Source organism: Mytilus trossulus, chromosome 14 (assembly GCF_036588685.1).
Source record: "Mytilus trossulus isolate FHL-02 chromosome 14, PNRI_Mtr1.1.1.hap1, whole genome shotgun sequence".
Classification (NCBI taxonomy): Eukaryota; Metazoa; Mollusca; class Bivalvia; order Mytilida; family Mytilidae; genus Mytilus; species Mytilus trossulus.
This window is the reverse complement of record NC_086386.1, coordinates 42,744,242-42,767,952: the sequence shown is the minus strand read 5'-3', so window position 1 is coordinate 42,767,952 and position 23,711 is coordinate 42,744,242. Positions and strand designations below refer to the sequence as shown.

Sequence of the window (23,711 nt, the reverse complement as noted above, 5' to 3'; positions counted from 1 at the left end):
AAAAATTTAAAAAAAAAACAAAAAAAACAAAAAAAAAGAACTTCAACTTGTTCCATCCAAAAAAGATCTCAACTGTGTAGTGTGGTACTTTTGGGACAAGTTATCAAAACTCTACTCGCACTAACATAAAATATGAATAATGTTGTGTTTAAATTATCATGAGATTGACTAATAAATATGTGTCCACCATCAGAGTTGGTACAATACAATACACGATAGGTAACTCGTTTCCAGTACCAACAGTTCCATTCAATTCAAACTGTGAGAACAATCTTTATATGTTGATAAATTGCGAGTCTCAATAAAATATTGAGCAAAGGTGTGGTAATTTCGTTTTAAGGAATATCTTGATGCGTCTTAAACGCGCATTTTCGAAAGGAAATTTTGGTAAAAACTAAATAGTGTCAGTATAAAAAAAAATATCAAAACAATTGAAAATTGTCAATACAATGTATTTGTATTCAATTTGTCTTTTCGCTTGTCATACTTTGTTTTGTGATTTCGTTTCCAGATTTTCATTGAATATTGTACCATTAGTTTTGAATTTGATAACTGAAATTTCGGTAATGTAATTAGATTATATGTAGCTTATTGACATTATTGCAGGAGCTTTATATTGCAATACGAAATGAGCCTAATAATGAAGGGATGATTTAATGAGACAATCACAGTAAAGATATCGACGAAAGACAGATAGCAACATGGCTACATGTAGCAATATAAACCCCACAAAAATAAGACTGACTTCTTAAAACAATAGTTAGGAAATTATATGATTTAAAATAGGTTTTGTTAATTACAGCCAACAGCAAAAGTTTATGATATTTAAAAAAGATGCGAAACAGATATGTGCACGACAATACAGACAATTAATTATATCGTTGTTTTACATAAATATTCTTACCAACTAGCATTCTTGTATACGACGGTCATGTTGCACTTGATAATTCATGTATGTTTACTCATACGCAAAAAAAGTGGTATAACATTCGAGAAAATTAAGACAGGATTCAAATTCTTAAGGTTTAATTTCTATATTTATAAATGTGTAAAATATTGTTTTACACAGTAATTTCTTCACAATTGACAAAACCTGACATATATACAAATAAGTTGATTGCAGTTAATGCTATGTAAATGGACTAATCTTATGTCGAATTTGCATTGTACTGATACAGCTGCTAATAATCAAGGTTTGCTTTATTCGGAAAATCCGGTGCATGCTTAAATGAAACGTTTGCATGAGTCAGCATTGCAGACGTATATAAGTAGGTTCCAGAACAAGGTAACTTAAAAGTAAAATAAACAAAAACTAACAACGCATATCAAACATAGCGCCTCATTCTACCCAGTAGTGTTCTACTTTTGGACGAATTAATTAAAATTGAAAACAAAAATTGATTGTTGTTGTTCATTCGTTTGATATCTTTTATGATTTTATTTTGACATTTGATTAGGGACTTTCCGTTTTGAATTTTCCTTGATGTCCAATATTTTTGTGATTTTACTCTTTTGTTACTCTTAAATAAAATATGGGCAGTGTTGTGTTATGGGGGCCTAGAACTCAGACCGATGAACACATGCGTACTATTAGACATTTTTTGAGTTTTATGCATTTCCACCAAAAACTCTGGTTTTAGTGAACGTCACTCGTGCGTTTAGGTGCGTCGTTACTTCCGTTTCCAAGTTTGAGCGAGTGGTTGAAAAACTATAAAACTATATTGCACGAATTATTCGGCAAATTTAATTCTCATAATTGACAATTTGCATCGTTGTCATTAGCGAATTGTGATTAAGTACCTACTGAACCAACTTTATTCCTAGTTTATCCTGCACAATGACAATCACTAAGATGCTCGATGAACGCTTATAGTGCAGGGATACAGGCGACCCGATCTATCTGGTAAATGACGTTACAAAGATTCGTATAATTGACGAGTTTTCCTCCGCTGACGGCTGAACTCGAAAGTGGTCTATGTGAATGTCACTCTAGTATCTTCCGCCCCTCTTTTGTGATATTTCTTAACTGAATAAACTAACTACTTTTCCTAAAATAAATGCCACCCTTATTTTGTCATGTAATGTTACCCTTTACTTCCTATTTAATGCATGGAATATAGTAAAATATAAGTGTATGCAAATTATACAAGTACCAGTGTATACAGTGTCCACATTAGAGACTCTTTTTTTAGACAATGAAAATATAATGGCGATAACTGTGTCCCAAGACAATTGATGCTCTGTTGGTGCTTTACGGTGCCATTAATTAATTTGGAAACTACAATATGCTACTGAATAATTTCATTTGTGTCTACAAAGGTTGTTTTATATGCTCACTAGTCTTAAACGATAAATCTTCATTTATTTACACAGCATTACAAGAGAGGCAAAATACATCAGTATTCAAACTCATCCGTCAAAAATAAACCGAAGACGTCATGACAACAAAACGAAAACGACATACAGACAAATAATAGTACGCAAAACACAACATAAAAAGCTAAAACTGAGAAATATGAACACTATGAAAAATCTTGGAGGATCCAGGGATGATAAGGTTCTTGGGAAGGATAAGCAGATGAAAAACTACATGTGCCGTCTGTCGTTTTGCTCATTTTTGTACCAACGTAACTCTAATTCGGTTTTTTACATTCGTGAAAAGGGGACGGGATGGTAGTAACGAAATGAGGAACATACCGCTATCTGTAGAACAAAAATTTCAAAATGGTCAACCAACCTGTGATTGCGTGAAGGAATGATGTCAAATTCATCACTTGGAATTGTTGGTTTAATAGCTTCCTTGTGAGGAACAACGTTCCCTCTTTCAAGGAAATTAGGATAAGAGATACAAACCCTGAAACATCGTATCCACTGTGAAATATATACCCCATATGCAGACTTAACTCTGTTGTATCCGTTATTGCAAGTTCAATGGGATAGAAAAGTGCAACATAATGTCCAGTAAAATTTAGTGATATAACACAATATGTGTAGCTTAAAGTAAAGCTAAAAGATGTACTGCTTACTTCTTTTTATTCTTTCTAAGAAGTCCCTGAATGACGTCAGCTTCATGCGAATAAATGAACAAGTCGGAAAGGAGAGCGGTTCAGTTGATTTCAATTGGAATGACGATTGAATGTTAAAAAACACTTCCTCCTAAAATGACAAATTAATTCGAATCAAAAAATCAAGTATCTTGATAGTGCATATTTTAGAAGAGTTTTTTGTTTCAATCAGAGTGATTTGTTATAAAGTATGATGTATTCCTCCCTAAGACAATACATTGAATGCTGATAAAAGTGATTTTGATAATTTAGAAAGAGGTTTATTAGAGCAATTGGAAAATCAAGCAATATATCGCTATGTGTAAGGACACGTCTGGTATTTGAGGTACCCAATACAGTGATGGAACTTCCATTTCTTCATATTGGTTAAAATTCCGCACGAACATAAAACAACCCTATTAAAGCATTCCTCTTTTATAAGTGTCATCGAAGTATATGTTGAGTTTCTGAGAAAACTGGCAATACTTAATACATTGATAAAGCAGTTGTAGTAATGAAATCTACACACAAAAACGATGTTGGGACAACAGCGGAAATAGTATTGAGGTAGAACAAATGTTTTACCATATTTGGATCTTTAAAACATGTCAAAATTAAATATTTTCCTCATTCTTATAAATGACAGGTGATGTAAATAATGCAGAATAGTGTAAGACGAAATAATGTGTATACGAGTATATAAGCCAACCTAGATGAAACTTTGTTTTTAGCATACATATAAATTCCAAGGTTGTACGGTTGAAATCAAATGATTCCAGAATTTTTATATTTTTATTCGTTTTAAGTTAAAAGGGATATGTTTTTCTCTTTTGACACGTTTGATAATTATAAGTAATATATGGTTGAATATAAACACAAATTTTATCCACTTGCTTTACTCTCTTATTCCTTGTTTTAATTTGTATCAAACTGAAACATTATTTCAAGATTTATAATTGTGACAAGCAAAATCATTTAGCGCATAAGTGACGGTTTGTGAGAGAACCTGACGTCAATCTTTGATTTCGTTGGTTTGGTATTGATCAATATCTAGAATGACGTGAGATGTTTTGTGGACTGGTTTAGCTTAATCTAATGCCAAATAAAATGAAGTTAAAAGTTGACGAAGAACTTTTGTGAAGTACTTGCATTAACAATTTTACTGCGCTTGAAGGACTTTTTGTTTTAGAAATTAGCCGATATCATCTAACTGGAAAAGGCTGTGATTACCGACTTCTACTTCACAAGTCAACTAAAATATAATTTAGACGTAATATCTGCCTTCCTAAATGATACATGAGGTATATATCACATAGTTATCGAGTATTAAAGTTTGTGAATTTAAATGAAAGACATTAACACGAATGATTATAAAGAAAAAAATAGCAGAAATACTCAACTCCAAGAAAAAATAAAAACGGAAAGTCCTTTGTGTAATCCACTTTTTTCTTTATAAGAAAATGGTCGTACCAAGTCATGGTTATGACAGATGTTATAAATTTGTGTCATGTACTTGAGTCTATAATTTTGCTCAGGAGCTTTTCGTTTCAGAGTTTCCTCCGGTTCGGTGTTTATTTTATTTCAAATGGCGAAATCAAACGTTCCAACACATCAAATGAAAGGAAATTATTTGTCATAGTGGTGACTTGGAACATGCATATCCTTTCGTAGAAAATAGTGAATTACACCGAGTTTTATAGAAACTGAAGCTAAACTTCTCTTAAAGTGCCTACGTAAGACAGCTACCAATATACACTGCCTTCATTGTTATCAAGCATCATGTATTATATACAACATAAATCATACTTTCTTTTTAGGCCTAGTTGAACTCTTGGTTATTGTTTTGTTTTCAGAGCATTTCCTTTTTTTATAGTTGTCTCGTCTATAAATTTTCTACTTTTCACAGATAAGGTTTGTCAATGATATCAATTGTTGAAATTGAATAGGATGATTTTATTGATTTGTGTTATTTATTTCAACGTGTTATAAGTGTTTTCAAATTAGAAAAATAATGAGTTTTGTCGTTCATATGTGTAGACATTGAATAAATGTTTGATATATGTATACCATTAAACTGTTCACATCCGTTAACCAACTATTCGTATGAATTTGATATACTATGCCATCACATGTTTTTATATCCGCTTTTTTTTGTATCAAATATGACATTTGCTTTACCATTTCGCTCTTCAAAAGTCCGAAAAATTTAAACCTACATGTAGTTAATAAATCAATATGTATATAAAATACATGTGTACATGTATCACATAAATACAAACCGTTCAAATATAAATCAGGTCTTGCCATACATTTTTTTAAATATTAAATCCGATTAATTTTAAGAGGTGCAATAAGCAAATAATTATATAATTATACATCTGAAATCATGTAAAAAAGCAGAAACATGTACAATGTTTTTTGGTAAAATTTACCTATATATTGCATGATGAAATTTTATTAACTTGTTCATGTAATTTCGTATATGTAACACCAAGCTGTGCCAATCACGCTGAATATATATACTAGTATCGAATCATGCTCATCGTCAGAATATCAAAAACCGTCAAATAAATAGTTGAAATCAAACATTTGTCAAAGTTAATAAACAGACATGAAGTTATTCGGAATCTTAGTCCTTGTTACTCTGTTAATGGTAGCAACATTTACAATTCCAATTGGTAAGTAAAGTTAAAGCATACTAGTTTCCTCTCGGTACTTTTCATCGACAGAATGTGTATCAAAACATATGTTTAGATAAGATGAAATGACATTGGCATTTTACTTGTGGTTTATTTTACAATGAATGTAAGTTTGTTGCCTGCAGTATTGATACATTGAAAAAATAAATTAGCGAATAGTATACGCCGAAGTTTAATATCATAACACTTTAAACAAAGCATGCTTTTTAAATTTCTTTTCGTTGAGACTTGGGGTTTTTCCCCTGTGATACTATTCATAAGTTCAAGAGTAGTTGTATAACACGTTCTTGTTTTGGTTATAAATATAGATGGATAAAATATGCTCGTGAAATACTTTGGCGGTTTAAAAGGTGGGGTCCCGTTATATTATATAAAGAAAATTTGCGGGTGTCATTTATCGAAAGTGCTCGCTCACAGTAACTACGACAGTTTTTTCAGTTTATTGTGTCATAAGAATGTGTACATATATTTGATAATGAGTTGTTTAATTTCAGTCCATTTAAATGTATTGGACAAATGTGTTTGTATTTATAATATGTTGGTTTATAATGTTATTAAACATTGCTTACTAGAAAAGAAAAACGAAGTTACTGCGAGCAACTAAACCTATATCTAGAGTTTTGTTTTATTTATTATAACAAGGATTTAGTTAAGAAATGTTTTAAATCCGGACGAACATGGCGAGGGAGAATTTAAGTATATACAAACATACATAATTAGGACAAAAGGTGGCATGAATTTTGTATATGTTTAAAGGGTGTTATTATTGTTAATTTTTTATACATTGTGACTTTTATGGAGAGTTGGCTCATTGGAATTTATAACACATATCTTATTTGTTTTGTTGTTCTAGATAATTTTTGGTTTTTGACCGAAGGCTATTTGAAAACACATCAAACGAATGGAGAACAACTACCATTTTCATGACTTGTCATGCATCTTGTCATGCGATTAAATACTGTAAGCTATCTGTAGCATGCGGTATTGTATCAACTCTGGTAATGGACGTTCATGTAGATTCATTAGTCAATAAAAATATTATATTCACAGATGCATTTCGAAAATATAGGAAAGGGTATAAAGGGTATAAAGGAAGTCATTCTAGTGGAAGCCATTCTAGTGGAGGCCATTCCGGCGGAGGGGTAAGTTGGATTTTTCCGCATACACATACATATTTTCGATTAAAGCGGATGTATTCTAATCTGTAGCTGGTTGATTTAAAATAAATTGATAAAATATTATAAACCATTCTTATTATACTTAAATTCTTAATACAAATGGAATTTAAGTACAGTTCCATATCACACGTAATACCCGTAAATGAGACAAGTTCCTCATATCACAACGCTAATTGTCATTGCAAAGCATTACAAATAAAGGCAACAGTATTATACCGATGTTTAAAAGTCATATATCGATTGAGAGAAAAAAATCTAAGTAACAAACTTAAACTGAGGGACACATCAACTATAAGAGGATAAGAACGGATCAACAGAAACCTGAAGTGCAACACACACAAACATTCCCATCAATAGAAATGGACTGTTTTATAACAACTGCAATATTTCCAATGCTGAATATAAAGAATTGTGTGAACAAACTATACAGAAACCAAAAGAGATTTTCAATGAAAATGAACGAATTGTCAGTATGATACATTAACAAATACAAAACAAAACGTACGATGTCTAAGTTCATCTTTTTAACTACCAGCTTGGCGTTTACTGTTTCGTTTTTTAACCTAAAAAAATATCTGAAAAAGGGCTAATAAAAGAGGAAATAATTAAAAATAGTACTGATTAGATGAAAAAAAGGCTTGATATATAAAATTACTTTGGATGTTTCACAAATGCACACAATTCGCAGCTGTTACCGCCATATTCCTTCAATACAGCTTTATTCTATCTATTTTAAACATTACACAGAAGCAACATATCAAAACCATTTATCAAAATATTTCAAACAATCTTTTTCTGCTTAAATCAGTCATATTGTCACCAAATGCGTGAACGTGAATCGCATGGATGTACCTTACAAAATATAGCTCACTCTAGATACGATTTATCAATACATAGAGTGCAAATGACACTTTGCCAAATAAACCTTCTTTTATATTTACAGCGCAGTGGTCATGGCGGTAGATACAAAATTAACCCATACAGGCCATACAAAGGATGATATGTTAAAAACAGAAACAGCTAATGTGTTTTAAAATGATTAAAATGATAAATTGATGTTATCTTTATTATTGAAATTCATATAGTTATGAAACGTATTCTGTGGAATGTTTCTTTAAACATTGTGTTTGTTCCTTCATAAATATACTGCCTATACTTTCCAAAACTTTGTAATAGTGAAATTTGTATAGATGTGTAAAACACACTGACTCAGGTAAAACTGGATTATGCACGAATAATGGTACGTTGGCGAGTAATGTCGTAGTTTTCATATAATTTTTCTGTAAATATATCCGTAAACTATTGTTATTCAAACAGTAAAAAGGACTGTTATATAAGCAGTAGTAGACAACAATTTGGTTTATAATACGAACATGTAATTATGCACCTGGAAAAGAACAATTTCTATAATTCAGTTGAATATCTTTAAACAAATTAAAACAAATAGGCAAGTTTATGCATTCGAATAACAGTTTTCATAAGGTTTGTAGTCAGTTAACGTGGATACAGGCAATTACAGGGCACTTTACGCACTTCAAATACGAGAATATCCCAAAATATTTACTTCGTGATAAACGCTCTTCACATGACGAAAAACACAACCGCTCCAAACTTATAAAAATTTACCTTACATTAAACAAATACGATAGACAGGTCTGAACCAACAACAATCACATATTTACAGGCTTGCAAATGAAGACCGAGAACAGCTGTGTGGTTTCACACCAAACACATCACACGAAAAAAAATCAACTGTCATATTTCTGACTCGGCACAGGCATCTTCTTATGTAGAAAGTGATCTGTTATTTTGCCACTTGATGCTTATAGTCTAGGTCGTAACAAATATGCAGTTGATATGGTTTATTTATCTACGAACAAATATAAATACGTTTCTGGCATAGGTAAGAAATTTGTGAGTGGAAATATTAATTAACATTTCAAAATGCTTGCTTTTCGATTGGATTTAAAGTAATTTAGATAACATATTTATAATTATGTCTTAAATATTGTAGATGTTATAATTTTTTTTGTCTGTTGTATGTATCAGTCATTTCAAAGCAGTATGCCTTATTTTCATATGGTTAATAATATACGGGGTTTTTTCTTCTGATTTATAATCTCAAAATACAAATGTAAATTAACTCATCATAGATACCAGGACTAAATTACTTATTTATAGGACTTATATATCCTGTTAATGTGTTGTTTGTATTATCTTTCATTTTTGCTGGTGTGTTTTAAACGTAGGTTCAATCCACCATTTTTTCCATTTAACATTGCCTGTACCAGGTCAGAAATATGACAGTTTATCATTTGATTTAGCCATTTAAATAGGGACTTTCCGTGTTGAATATTCTACGAAGTTCGTTATTTTTGTAATGTTACTTTAATTATAATTTTGACATTTGAAGTCATTGGCGTTAATTCTTGAAATTCCAAAATGCAATATTTTACCACAAAATTAAGTCCATGTTGTGTTATACATAGCTTCTTTTGTTCAATCTTGCAATACACCTAGTCAGATAAATGAAGCATATCACAACATTGAATGACTCATTCTTTTATAATTGATACATATCTTACTGTACTTTTTGGAATTTTTGGTCCTCAATGCTCTTCAACTTTGTATATGTTTTGGCTTTTTCACTATTTTGATCTGAGCGTCACTGATGAGTCTTATGTAGACGAAACGCGCGTCTGGCGTATGAAATTATAATCCTGGTACTTTTGATAACTATTTACACCACTGGGTCGATGCCACTGCTGGTGGACGTTTCGTCCCCGAGGGTATCACCAGCCCAGTAGTCAGCACTTCGGTGTTGACATGAATATCAATTATATGGTCATTTTTATAACTTTTCTGTTTACAAAACTATGAACTTTTCGAAAAACTAAGGATTTTCTTACCCCAGGAGTAGATTACCTTAGCCGTATTTGGCACAACTTTTTGGAATTTTTGGTCCTCAATGCTCTTCAACTTTGTATATGTTTTGGCTTTTTCACTATTTTGATCTGAGCGTCACTGATGAGTCTTATGTAGACGAAACGCGCGTCTGGCGTATGAAATTATAATCCTGGTACTTTTGATAACTATTTACACCACTGGGTCGATGCCACTGCTGGTGAACGTTTCGTCCCCGAGGGTATCACCAGCCCAGTAGTCAGCACTTCGGTGTTGACATGAATATCAATTATATGGTCATTTTTATAAATTTTCTGTTTACAAAACTTTGAACTTTTCGAAAAACTAAGGATTTTCTTACTCCAGGAGTAGATTACCTTAGCCGTATTTGGCACAACTTGTTGGAATTTTTGGTCCTCAATGCTCTTCAACTTTGTATATGTTTTGGCTTTTTCACTATTTTGATCTGAGCGTCACTGATGAGTCTTATGTAGACGAAACGCGCGTCTGGCGTATGAAATTATAATCCTGGTACTTTTGATAACTATTTACACCACTGGGTCGATGCCACTGCTGGTGGACGTTTCGTCCCCGAGGGTATCACCAGCCCAGTAGTCAGCACTTCGGTGTTGACATGAATATCAATTATATGGTCATTTTTATAAATTTTCTGTTTACAAAACTTTGAACTTTTCGAAAAACTAAGGATTTTATTACCCCAGGAGTAGATTACCTTAGCCGTATTTGGCACAACTTTTTGGAATTTTTGGTCCTCAATGCTCTTCAACTTTGTATATGTTTTGGCTTTTTCACTATTTTGATCTGAGCGTCACTGATGAGTTTTATGTAGACGAAACGCGCGTCTGGCGTATGAAATTATAATCCTGGTACTTTTGATAACTATTTACACCACTGGGTCGATGCCACTGCTGGTGGACGTTTCGTCCCCGAGGGTATCACCAGCCCAGTAGTCAGCACTTCGGTGTTGACATGAATATCAATTATATGGTCATTTTTATAAATTTTCTGTTTACAAAACTTTGAACTTTTCGAAAAACTAAGGATTTTATTACCCCAGGAGTAGATTACCTTAGCCGTATTTGGCACAACTTTTTGGAATTTTTGGTCCTCAATGCTCTTCAACTTTGTATATGTTTTGGCTTTTTCACTATTTTGATCTGAGCGTCACTGATGAGTCTTATGTAGACGAAACGCGCGTCTGGCGTATGAAATTATAATCCTGGTACTTTTGATAACTATAATCAGACATTATTAAAAATATTCTCGAAGGTACAAGGAGTACAGGTCATAGTGGGAAAAATAAGGAACTTAAACATTTTTTTCCGGATTGATTTCAGAAGATAAACGATAGTGATTTTTATATTCCTACAACATGTTTTCAACGATTCATTTGAGCTTGTGTCTTTGATTCATGGCTTATTCTTGAATTGTCAAATTTGCGCCGATCTGATTTCAGTTTTTTCGGTGAAAAGAAAGCCGATTGTTTTAAAGTTATAACTTTAATTACGGTAGAGAAATACAAAAGAAAATGTTGTATAATTGCCAAAGAGACAACTATTCACAAATAGACCAAATAACATATGAATTAACAACTATAGGTCGCCGTATGGCCTTCAACAATGAGCAAATCCCATACCGCATAGTCAACTATAAAAGGCCCCGAAATGACTGTTTAACAATTCAAACGAGAAAAATGGCGGCATAATCTATGTACAAAAAATGCTCCTGACTTGGAACAGGCACATACATTGTGTACGTACAGAATATGGCGGGGTAGAACATCTAAGTGGGATCTTAGCCAGGTCGTAGTCTTATTTGCTAGATTTCAAAGAATTTGACAATTTATGTCTATGTTTTAACATTTTTTTGAATTTTGAATATCATTTTTTTTTTATTCAAATTTAGATCCCGTTCTTTAGTTTTAACAGCGGCTATCCACTAACATGTAATTTACTATTTATTTCATTTTGTGATCATCTTATACATAGTTCAGACTTTTCTTTTGTTAGTTATCCACTGTGTCTTTTAGTGTATTTTGTTATACGTTTTCACTTAAACTTGCAAAAAAATTGGCCTAATCATAATCACAATCGAGATTTCAGTAACAAAAATAAAATAATGTATCATTTATTCATTTTAAAAACGCAGAAAAGAATCAACATCAACCTCTATACTGGTAACTTCCACCAGATCCTCCATGGGAACCACCATATTTACCACCATATTTACCGCCATATTTACTACCATATTTGCCACCATATTTACCACCATATTTACCACCATATTTACCGCCGTATTTACCGCCATATTTGCCACCATATTTACCACCATGACCACTGTTCTGTAAAACCATTGAGATCCAATTATGAAAGAGATCATTGCAGTAAATGTATTGATCTTGCTTTAGTGTATGATTAGCTTCAACACGTTTAATGATATTATGTGATGTTTGTTCGAGCAGGGTACACTCAAGCGCACAAAATTGCATTGTCACTAGTTTCTAATACTACGATGTATTACAGTATTTTGTTAAAGTTTGAATTGTATTGTGTTTGTTTTATTATTTATGAGTCAATACTGAAACTAAGCGAATGTTAAGATTTTGAATCTCAAACTGTTTATGTTAATGAGATATGGAAGACACATAGACATAAACATAGACTTATAGGTTGGTTGATAATTTTCGAAAATATAAGGCCTAAATTTTCTTATGTAGTAGGTTCTGCAATGATGAGAAACTGCAGAATTCTGCCAAATATACATACAAATTGCGTAGTTTTTTTAACTAATCTTACACATCAGTTGTGTTCTACTCACACGTACACGTAGTCCCTCATATTTATTCTGAAATTAGCTAGTCGAAGTTATTGAATTTAACGAACCTTATACGAAAGAAGTTATTATTGAATTACCTTTTCTGTTTCAATTTGTTTCTTTGATACAAGGCTTATATTTGTAACGCAATACAAACGTGCATCTACATAACATTTATTAGTGAATTCCTGTCAGATCAAACTGAATATTGTATGAGTTCATGTTATTTGATCAATAGTACAAAGTTTGATTTAAAAATTCTTACTTTTTTCACAAATAATGTAACCTTTACAATACTAACATGGCGCTTTGTTTAAAACTAAAAGAAATAAATTCACACTCATTCGTTATTATTTCGAAGTGAAGCTTTGGTACATAATTCATGCACGTCTAAACATGGTTAAACGGATTCAGAAAATAGCAGTTTCTATTTTTATCAGGATGGATTTGTTACAATTGAACTCTTGTTAACTCAATGAGTTACCGAAATCAAAATATGACCGACCGGCTCATTTCTAAACATACAAGATCAATGTCCAAGGCACTTCCATATTCTTTTAACTGACCAGTTAGAATACGTCATGTTTTGTAAGTTTTCCTATTTGTTATCAATCTAAGTTGTTGCATAAATGTGTTGATCTCTAAAACTAGTTCTCACAATCAATTATTACCTTTTGAAATGAATAATTGGCGTTAAACAATGCCAATATGTCTTAAATGTGGTTTATTTGATACATATGTATACTACCATCTCAAGCTGATTGCAGATCTTTGTTTGTATTTACAACATAAAATGTAGCAATTTGTCTCCACCCGGACTAATGTGTATGATTTTTTTTTATTAATTCGGGGCATCACTAGCAAAATAAAATTTATAACCCCGCTTCGAAATATATGTTTTACAGTTATTGGTTTACGTTTTGGTATTTTTGTTATTTTACTTTTTTATATTTTTATTCAAAATTAACCAGTCATACAAAATCCATATTAATTATATTTTGTTTACATGTCTGTAGATATGATATGCATGTGCATTCAGGACAATGAACAAATTTTTTTTCTTAATTCCTATATATATATAAATGATAAAAAATTTAACTCACTCCTCCACCAGAATTTCCTCCTTTACTTTTACTCCTTCTGTTATATATTCGATAGGCATCTGAAATTATCAAAATAATGAGTAATGTATTCATTTATATCTCCGGGTTACAATTACGCCGTCAAGCAAGTAAACATATGACTTTTACATATACATGTCAAGTTTAGATTAAAACGAACCAAACCAAAGAATGCGATTGACATATTTAAATTAAGACGACAATATAGTTTATCGATGCTCAATCATAAGTCCATAAGGAGATGACAATTAATTGTTTGCAATTTGGTCTGGTTGTTGGGTTTAGACATGTTCCCCATTTCCATTTCAAATTTTATCAACTGACGAAAACTGAGGGAATTGCATATAATACAATGGGAGCTATGCTAGTTGTGTCAATAGGGTATTAACTCTTGATGTGCCTTCCTCATTAATACGCATTATACAAATTCACTCGCAGTTGAAATGTCAAAATCAATCAAAGAACACAATCGGTAAAATTTCAGACCACAAATACTTGTCAATAGTGAATTTCAATTCCGACACATGGTATCAGTCCTTTTCTACTTACCAACTGGCATTGTAACTGAAGCCATCATCAACAGAGAAACAAGGACTACTATTCCGAATAACTTCATGTCTGTAATATTTCTGTTTACCACTTCACTTTGACGTTTTTTTCGGGATGCTGACGATACTCAAGATTCAGTTCAATTTTATATAGTGTTTTGTGCCCGAAGCAGCTGTTTGCTACAAATATGATAGAACAATTACTTTATATTGTTACAACATGTTTGACAACATTTCTCAAAAATGTCAAATACCCACAGCAGTGAAAGACAATGAAAAAGCTACAATAAGTATTGTGCCAGTATTAACATATATCCAAATAACACGGATTTAGATACATTGATATGTAACACTTACATTACGATGAGATTAAAAATTGATCTGCTTAACATATAAAAAAGTATGTTACCAGAACTATTTATTTATTTTTTATGAATTGTGTTATGTATATTTCTATTTCTATATCAATTGATAAATTGCAACTTTCAAAAATTATAAACCAAATGGTTGATCTGCCTTTCAAATTGTTTATCAAGTTCAAGTATGTTTTGTTCTAATTATATTGTCCTACGATATTAATATACAATATACAATGATATAAATAAAAACCTCTAATTTCTTATTAAAGGGTTAGTCAATATGTTGAACCAATCTATCACTTGGAACTTAAATTAAAAAGTGAAATTACAAAAATACAAAACTCTGAGGAAAATTAAACACAGAAAGTCCCTAATTGAATGGCAAAATCAATAGTGATTTTTAACAACTATCGTTCAGATTTGTTTAAATTATATTTTGAAGAATAATGTAATTGTACAAAGATTTTAAAGTCTAAAGATATATAGCAAATTTGTTTCTGTTCAGGGACAAAATATGTACACTTCCAGACATACATTGTACAGGTATTTGTAATTTTATACATAAAGAGCAAGTCAGTTCGCAAAAATGTGTTTATGGAAGTTTTGTTTTAGTAGACAATCATTATGTTAAAATATTAAGTGTAATTTAGCTTGCTATCAGCAAGTGCTCTATTTTTTTCTGGTACAAAAATTGGTAGTTATTAAAAAATCCTATTGACATAAAATTTGCATATACAACTAGATACAAATGAGTAACATGTGTCAAAAATATTCTACATCGTTCGCAAGTTTTAAACGTTAACTGAAGCAAATAAGACGAAGCCCTTGTACAAATTGTTTTTATCCGCTTACATAGTAGATGGAAACATTTTTTGATACTTGTAACAGAGACACTTCCAAGGTTACATTGTTAGGAAGTACCTCATTTTGATTTCTATTCCGGATGTTTATTTATGTTTCTCTATATACAAATATTTCATATTGAATTATTTCCTGTTTTTTATCTAATAAATTATATATGATTTTTTTGATTTTTCTCGAGTGTTTTTATTTAATTTCCTTTTCAAAATAAATATGGAATGGATAATTATCAATAGCATGACTTATTTACTTTGTTTTGTTTTCAGTGTCAAGCAAGTGAAAGGTCTTCCATATGGAGTTTGTAAAGTGCACAAAAGGTTGGTTATGTTCGATAAGTGCTAGAAATGTAATTTTGAAATGATAAAATATCAGTTCTTGAACATGCAAACAATCGACTATTGATAATATGAATATGAATACTAGGGGATAAGAAGAAACCATATTGTGACTCTCCTTTATTTCCGAATATTTAATTGTAAAGTATAAATTAAGGTTTATCAAATGATATTTTAAGTTTAAATTCGTCCTGTTGGTTGATATAATCAATCAAGCGTTTGATTCTGTCATGATTTTTTTTTAATAATCCACTTTTTGAAGTAACCTAGCTGCTCGGTATTTCTATAAATTCTTTTTAGATGTTCAAGTTGAAATGTATCTTCTCTTTCCTTGTTTTTATTCTGCTCAAGTTAAGTTTTATTCTTACAAAAAAGCAAACATCATGTATGCAATTGTTTGCACCTATATTAGCTAAGTCAGGAATCTGATGTTCAGTAGTTTCATAAGTGTTTCTCGTTTCCCGTTTTTTTTTATATAAATCAGATCGTCGGTTTGTCCCGTTTGAATGGTTCTACACTAGTAATTGTTGGGGCCCTTTATAGCTTGTTGGTCGTTGTGAGACAATGCATTGTTTTGAAGACCGTACTCTGACCTATAATAGTTTAATTTAAAGAGTTGTGACTTGGATGGAGAGTTGTCATATTTTTCAGTTTTCGTCTGACGATAGTCAAAACACGACCAAATACGTCAAATGTTATTCAAAACTCATCGAGCAGTCGAACAGTTATTGACAACGCCTTAGTAACAAAAAAGAAACAACAAAAAAACTAACAATCGATTAAAAAAACACTTTGTCATTTGGTTTGTTGTAAATCATACAACACCTTCATTTTTATATGAGCAACATAAAACCCACAAAACGAAAACATATTATCACATAGCTCAACATTTTCACCGTCAAACGAATTGTTCAATCATGGTGAGGTATTATGTTTGAAAGGCGATGGTCAGATTATCAACTCTCCAAATGTCATAGAAATTGATAATAGGTCATCTTAAGGCTTTCAACAATGACCAAAATTAAGCTAACAACCTGGTCAGCTATAAAAGGCCCTAAAATGACAAATGTAAATCAAATTCAAACGAGAAAAATAACGGCCCGATCTTAGTACAAAAGAATGAATGAAAACAAAACATTTTACAGCATTGAACGACAACCACCGCATTACAGGCTACGTGTACGTACAGACTTGGGACATTAACATACATGTACCAATGTTGCGGGGTTAAACAAGTTTGAAGACACTAACCCTTCCTCTAATCATGGACAGTGGTGCAACACCACAAAACTTTAATTACTTTTCAAAACAATAAACGAATAACAAATGTGAGAAATAGCGAAACACGACAACTGTTCAACTACCGGCTCCGGACTTGAGACAGGCAGATATACTATGTGGCTGGGTTAAACTAGTTTGAAGACACGAACGATAACGCTAACCTGTGATAGTGGTGTAAAATAAAACATAAGAATTAAACATAAAAATCAGTTTGAAAGAGCTCAACTAAAAAAAACATGCATCCAAGACTAAAATATCAATCTGTACACATTCAACATCATATGGATTTAGTGTAACGACTTTCTTAAAAGTAAGAGAAAAACATAACCTTCTGCAATGCAAAGATACAGGAGTTTTCTGATAACAGAATCAATATTAAAACCAATAAAAACATTTTTAAAGACTTGAAACAAGCCAATTAGTGGCCCTTCATAGCGTTGTTGCAAGAGTTCTTAACGTACAGAGAGGTAGCATACTCTCAACATGTTGAATCGAATTAAACGTACCCATTCAGACTGGACATAACAACTTATTCGTCCATCTAGCAAAACTAAACGGGCTCCCAACATTGGCAAGGGCGTTACTTTCGGTTGAAAGAACACAAAGGGTGTCTAACTTTGTTTGTCGTTGCTTTGCTTTGCTTTCGAGCCGATTGACATTTCATTTGCTCTAAAATAGAATGCAGACAAATGGCCTACAAATGAAAAAAAATATATGGAAATGAAGACCCACTACCCCCATAAAAAAAAATGCAACCCTCTTTCATATTTTCTTTTGGTATTATGTATTAATGAACGTCATACAACTTTAATATGAGTTCTATTGTTTTAGACGAAACAGAAAAGACAAATCCTCCTATAGATGGTAATACAGACGATCAGGTTGTCGGTGTGTTTATTTAGTGTCAATGTAGTAATGATAAGAAACTTGAATCAATGTTTTGATTAACATATCAATACATTGGCAAAGTTCTTGGTGTCGCTTATTTGCAAATTTAACAAATTATGAGATGCGATTTGGTATTATAATTGTATAAACAAGAATGACAAAAACAACACAATATCTACCACATCTACGTTATACCATTAAACCTAGTGATTCGTAGATAATATCAGATCACCACTGCTAAGTTTGCACATGTCAATACATCGTAAGACTGCTAACTGGTCAAATGTTTGATTTAATCAAAATTGTTTCTTACTTAAAACTAAAAAAAAATTAGCTCAAAACTAAACAACAAATAACTCAAAAATAAACAACACCCAACCGTTGTTTTCTTATAATGTCTTTGTTTTCTCTCAATTGATTTTTAAACAGCGGTATATTACTGTTGCCTTTATTTTATACTTTGTGACTGATCTATACATGAATAGGAAAAATAACTGATAGATGAATCAGGAATATATATGAACAGATTAGTTTAAAGATCTAAGAAAATACCCGTGATTTGGAAAAAAATGAGACATCTTCTCTGTCTAATATTCATCATAACAAATAGTAAAAAACGGCTATATCTACACCTAACAAACTACTAACCTAGTATGTAGTTGGGAAAATTGAAGACATGGCATCCACTTGAATAAAAGAAAATCAAATGCATTATGGGTTAAGAAGATAAAAAAAATATTTTGGGGGGATTCTGAAGGGCATTTTTTTTTCGTTCCTGCAAACGGTGTAAAAATAAAAATTAACAAACCCCTGAATTGCATTTGATACTGTCCACTCAATAACATCCTTTAACTCACTACACCTATAGGTCTATTTCCTGTTTATTGTTCATGCCAATCCAGTTGGCTTCACCTTGTGCTTAAAACTTCATAAAACATGGCCAAGTATTGTCTAACCTATAATTAAGTTCACTAAACAATGTTTTATTATAAGCATATTAAATATCAATCAATACTTTCTAAAAATGGTTGATATTTATTTATCAGATATAGCAAAAAGCACTCCAGGTCTTAAAAACAAAAAAGATTGCGATGTTGATATTTGTGAGTATGACTATTTATTCTACCAGCATACATGAAAAATCTATTTGTTACATAATGTAAAAGTAATGAAAAAAAAAATATAAAAATATCAACAAGACATAGAACGACTGAAATCGTCAGAAAAATGATAGATTTCCATTTTTGAACCTTTGTCATTGAAGGTGAACCCATTTGTAATTGGGTCTTTATATAAACCAGAATTATGTTCAGCGATCTCAAGTTAATATTTCTCTGTGAATGGGTTTATTAAAAATATATCGTGTTTTTCACATGTCAATGTATGATATTTATTCAATTATTAAAAATGTTTGCTCGCTTACAAGTATAACAGTGAGCTGTTTACAATGTTTTTGTTAAAAATATTTCTCATAGAAAAACGTAAATATCAACGATTTTAAACTTGTACAAAAATTTTGTATATTAACCCTATCTTTACTTTTGGTATTTCTCAGAATTCAATGTTCGCCACTACCATTCATACATGCGTTTTTATTATCGTCTGGAAACACTCACAAGTTATTTTTCAACATAACGATCATATCTTGGTACTAGTTCGTAAACAAAACAAAATATACATGAATATTTTATAACTAAAAGAATATATGAATGTATGACTGTATGTAATCATACCTGATATTTGACAGAAAATAGCAATATTATTATGGAGATTGGGGAATAATATTTTTTTTATTTAACTTTTTTTATCAACTTTTAGCAATAACATTGCGGGAACTTGTACTTATTTCCATCATTGTACTGCTAAGTCTGTTCATTTTATTTGGACTATTACATAAGTATCGAAAAAGACGAAAGAAGGTTTTACTAAATCAACAGAAAGATAATGAATTAAATACAAATGAAAACAGTCGAGGAAACCAACAAGATGGAGAGAGAAATGACGGTGTTTACAACGAAATAGACGAATCAGCTATGAACACTTTGACTTCCAGACATCTATTTCGTCACTCGTACTTCGAAATAGCAGAAAGTCTTGGTAGCACAGTTCATACCAAAAGTAGTAACACACCAAGTAGTACTAGTTTAAAACGATGTAGCTCCCAATACCAATCATTACGGCAAACAAGTCATCGAAATCAATCGAATAGTGCAGAAGAAAGTACCAAGGACCTAAACAGTACGGTTAAAGGCTCCAGTGACCAACAGAGTGAGGTAAAAAGTGAATATTCAGATGGATACTTACGACCAATGCCTTTTGCACAGTCAATGAAAGTAGCGTTTGCACGTAAAGGAACCTCGTTATCAAAGCTTGACAAAGTTACAGGAATACAAAATGAGGAATATATGACCAAGAAATCTACCTATGATGAAATCGGTAGACCAATGAACTATAATACACTAAATTTAAAAGATGTCAGAAGCCCAACGACGGAGATTGGTGTCGTAGATAATCCGGTATACAATGAGACAGTAAACTTGTATCCAAAAGACGTTAGACGGTTTTCAAAGAGAAAAACTATATAATGGGCGACAGAGAAGGAAAATAACAGGATAAGTTAAACCTGATTTCAGAAAAAAAAATATGTTAAATGTCATTATATTTCAATCTTTCAATTTTGATTTTATGATCTTCTACACGAATTGTAATTAATTATGACTCTTTATCCGATTTATGTCCGTATTATTAAACGTGTTCTAGATGTTAAGTTGTATGTAATAACTATTTGCATATTAAAATTACAGTAAAAGAGGGACGAAAGATACCAGAGGGACAGTCGAAATCATAAATCGAAAATAAACTGAAAACACCATGGCTAAAAACAAAAAAGACAAACAATAGCACACATGACACAACATAGAAAACTAAAGAATGAGCAACACGAACCCCACCAAAAACTAGGGTGATCTCATGTGCTACAGAAGGTTAAGCAGATCCTGCTTCACATTTTAAATTTGAAATAAATGACTTTGTTGTTTTATTAAAGGTTGATTTTAGATACAGTGAACAACTATTTTTCCAATGAAAACGTTTTATTATTCTCCTCACAAATAACCGAAACGGTGTTTGCAAGGTGATTTTTATATCAGAAAATCCGACTTGGTATTCAATGATCTAGTCATATAACAAAATAAAAACAACTCTTTATAAATGTCATGCGCCCCGAGCACATTCGTATATTTACTTTCAACAAAAACTATATAGCAAAGCTGAATATGTGAAAGCAAAGGATGTTTAAGCACTGAAATAGTCGAAGAGCTTGTGACCAATTAGGACCAACACATAAAAAGGAACTCATGTAAGGCCTAAGTCACTTTAGCCAGTTGTTTTTCAATTGTTTTTTTTTTTCATTATTTAGACGAGCCTGTAGCTAAGTACTTGTTTAAACTGGATTACTGAAAGTTTAAGGTCTTTGATAGCAAAATAAGTTAAATGAAGCTTTATATTTATAAACATACTTGTACATAGATTCAACAATCACTTATCTTAATGTTCAAATGAATTTTTCTCATTACTTGGCGTCCATTATCCTTCATCGTCGCCCATCGTTCATTAATTTTTACACAGATGTTATTCTCTGAAATAACTAAGCCAATATGAACGAAAAGTGCGATCATGACCTTTTATTATTTTATAGTCGAGGGCAATAGGATCCCATTGGTTCATACGTTACTTCATTTGAGTACTTTTATATTGTTAAATAAAAATGGCTAAAAAAGAACCTAGTATATTGAAAGAAAATTAATGATCAAAACACAAAAATGAGAAAAGTTAGTGTGATTGCCACAGAGAGGACTATTTACCAGTTAAAATAAAGTGGTTGTAAGGCAGCAACCATTTGATTTTCTGGGGGGGGGGGGGGGGGGGGCTATAGTTTTTTGGGGAAAAAAAGGTTTTGTTTCCTGTTTTTGGTGAAAAAATTATTTGTTTTTGACCCTGAGAAAAAAAAAATGTTTGTTTCACCCTCAGCTGCTAATTTATATAATGCTTACATTGAAAGAAAAAAAAATGTTTTCGACTTGTCGCCAAAAAAATTAATTGTTCTTCGCCGAAGGCGAAAAATAGGGTGTCGAGAAAAAAATCCATAGCCCACCTCCTCCCCCCACCCAGAAAATCAAATGGTTGCTGCATACGCAATTCAGTACATATATACATAGATACACTATGCCACTGACAACCTTTAACATTGTGAAAGGCCAATACAGTACAGTTAGTCATAACAGGCCGAAGCCGGAATATACTAAGCTTTTATTAATATTTAATAAAAACAATTTTCTTTTAAAAAAACAACGAATACCATTGAACTACAACCTCGTAACTTATAACAGACACATACAAAAGACAGGGTTAAACCGTTTTGTGAGCGCTAAGCCTTCATCCAACATTAGACAATTTAGAAACAACACCCCTCAAGAACAATTAAACTGTAAAATTTCTTTCGGAATATGCATGATTTTTTATATTTTAGTTTTTAATGACTTAAAACTAGCTGTCAGTAACTACAAGTACTTTCAAGTCTGTACTGAGTGTCTTTTTGGTGTCTGGATGTTCAGGTACCCGGTCATGTCCACATTTTGTGGTTATATGTATTTAATTTTATATTTGTATCCATCTGATGAGTTAAAGTCAGGGGTCTGTAACTCAGTGGTTGTCGTTTATTGCTGGTTACATATGTGTTCATTTTTTTGTACATAGTTACTTAGTTTTACATTAATTTTGGGATTTCGAGGCTTTTTCTGGCTAACTATGTGGTTTGGGCTTTGTTCATTGTCAGTGGCCGTACGGTGATCTTAAGCTGTTGATTTCTGTGTCATTTGGTTTCTTGTGGAGAGTTGTCTCATAAGCAATCATATCACATTTTCTGGGGTTGTATTTTTTATATACAACTCAAAAGATTGATAGGGGCAGAAACTCTAGAACGCTAGAACTATGCCAATAACAACTAAAGAATAAATCATGACCCCCCAGATTTAGTTATGTATCTCTCAGTACACATTTAGTTAAATTATTCTTATTCAATAAACCCGTCTAGAAAAAAAGACGTTTACTAGTCCAAACATTTCATTTTTTTAATTGTTCAAGGTAGCGCTAGCACACCACAGTTTGATAATAAAAATAAAAATTAAACCACAAAATGTTTTATCAACTTTTATTCCATGTGTTTTAATACATTAACGTAACTGTTTGTGTTGTGCATGTGCATAAAATTATGTATATAATCAATTTCAAAAGTGAAAAGGGTGAAATATAATTCCTTTTAAGTGTAGCAATGGCAACATTCTGCATTTATTTACCATAGTTATTGCTGGGGGTTAAAATATCACATATCCTCCTAAAACTTGGATTAAACAAAATTTTAATGCCTTGGAGTGATATCTATTTAGAAACTGCTGACATTAATCTTCCTAATGATCAACTAAAAAATGGGTGTCTTTTGTCTCGTTTTTAGCTCACCGGGCCCGAAGGGCCAAGTGAGCTTTTCTCATCACTTGGCGTCCGTCGTCCGTCGTCCGTCGTCTGTCGTCCGTCGTCTGTCGTTAACTTTTACAAAAATCTTCTCCTCTGAAACTACTGGGCCAAATTTAACCAAACTTGGCC

General features: G+C 31.9%; 1 protein-coding gene and 1 long non-coding RNA gene across 2 annotated transcripts; one reads left to right on the top strand and one right to left on the bottom strand.

Moving 5' to 3' along the window:
• Window positions 1-6,797: 6,797 nt before the first annotated feature.
• LOC134695710 (uncharacterized) lies at window positions 6,798-7,977 on the top strand. The gene is made up of 2 exons (XR_010102833.1): window positions 6,798-6,885; window positions 7,865-7,977. It is a non-coding gene; the product is annotated as an uncharacterized LOC134695710 (long non-coding RNA).
• Window positions 7,978-11,957: 3,980 nt separating this feature from the next.
• LOC134695642 (ctenidin-3-like) lies at window positions 11,958-14,480 on the bottom strand. Its single transcript, XM_063556957.1, has 3 exons — window positions 14,331-14,480; window positions 13,764-13,822; window positions 11,958-12,187 (listed from the first exon to the last, which is right to left on the bottom strand). The coding sequence occupies exons 1-3, from the start codon at window positions 14,395-14,397 to the stop codon at window positions 12,008-12,010; spliced, it is 306 nt and encodes a 101-aa protein (XP_063413027.1). The 5' UTR covers window positions 14,398-14,480; the 3' UTR covers window positions 11,958-12,007.
• Window positions 14,481-23,711: the final 9,231 nt, after the last annotated feature.

Coding starts and splice junctions, on each gene's coding strand:
- LOC134695642 (XM_063556957.1), bottom strand. CDS start 14,397: ATGAAGTTATTCGGAATAGTAGTCCTTGTTTCTCTGTTGATGATGGCT. Junction 13,823..14,330: donor TTCAGTTACAATGCCAGTTG/GTAAGTAGAAAA, acceptor TGATAATTTCAG/ATGCCTATCGAATATATAAC. Junction 12,188..13,763: donor GAGGAAATTCTGGTGGAGGA/GTGAGTTAAATT, acceptor ATGGTTTTACAG/AACAGTGGTCATGGTGGTAA.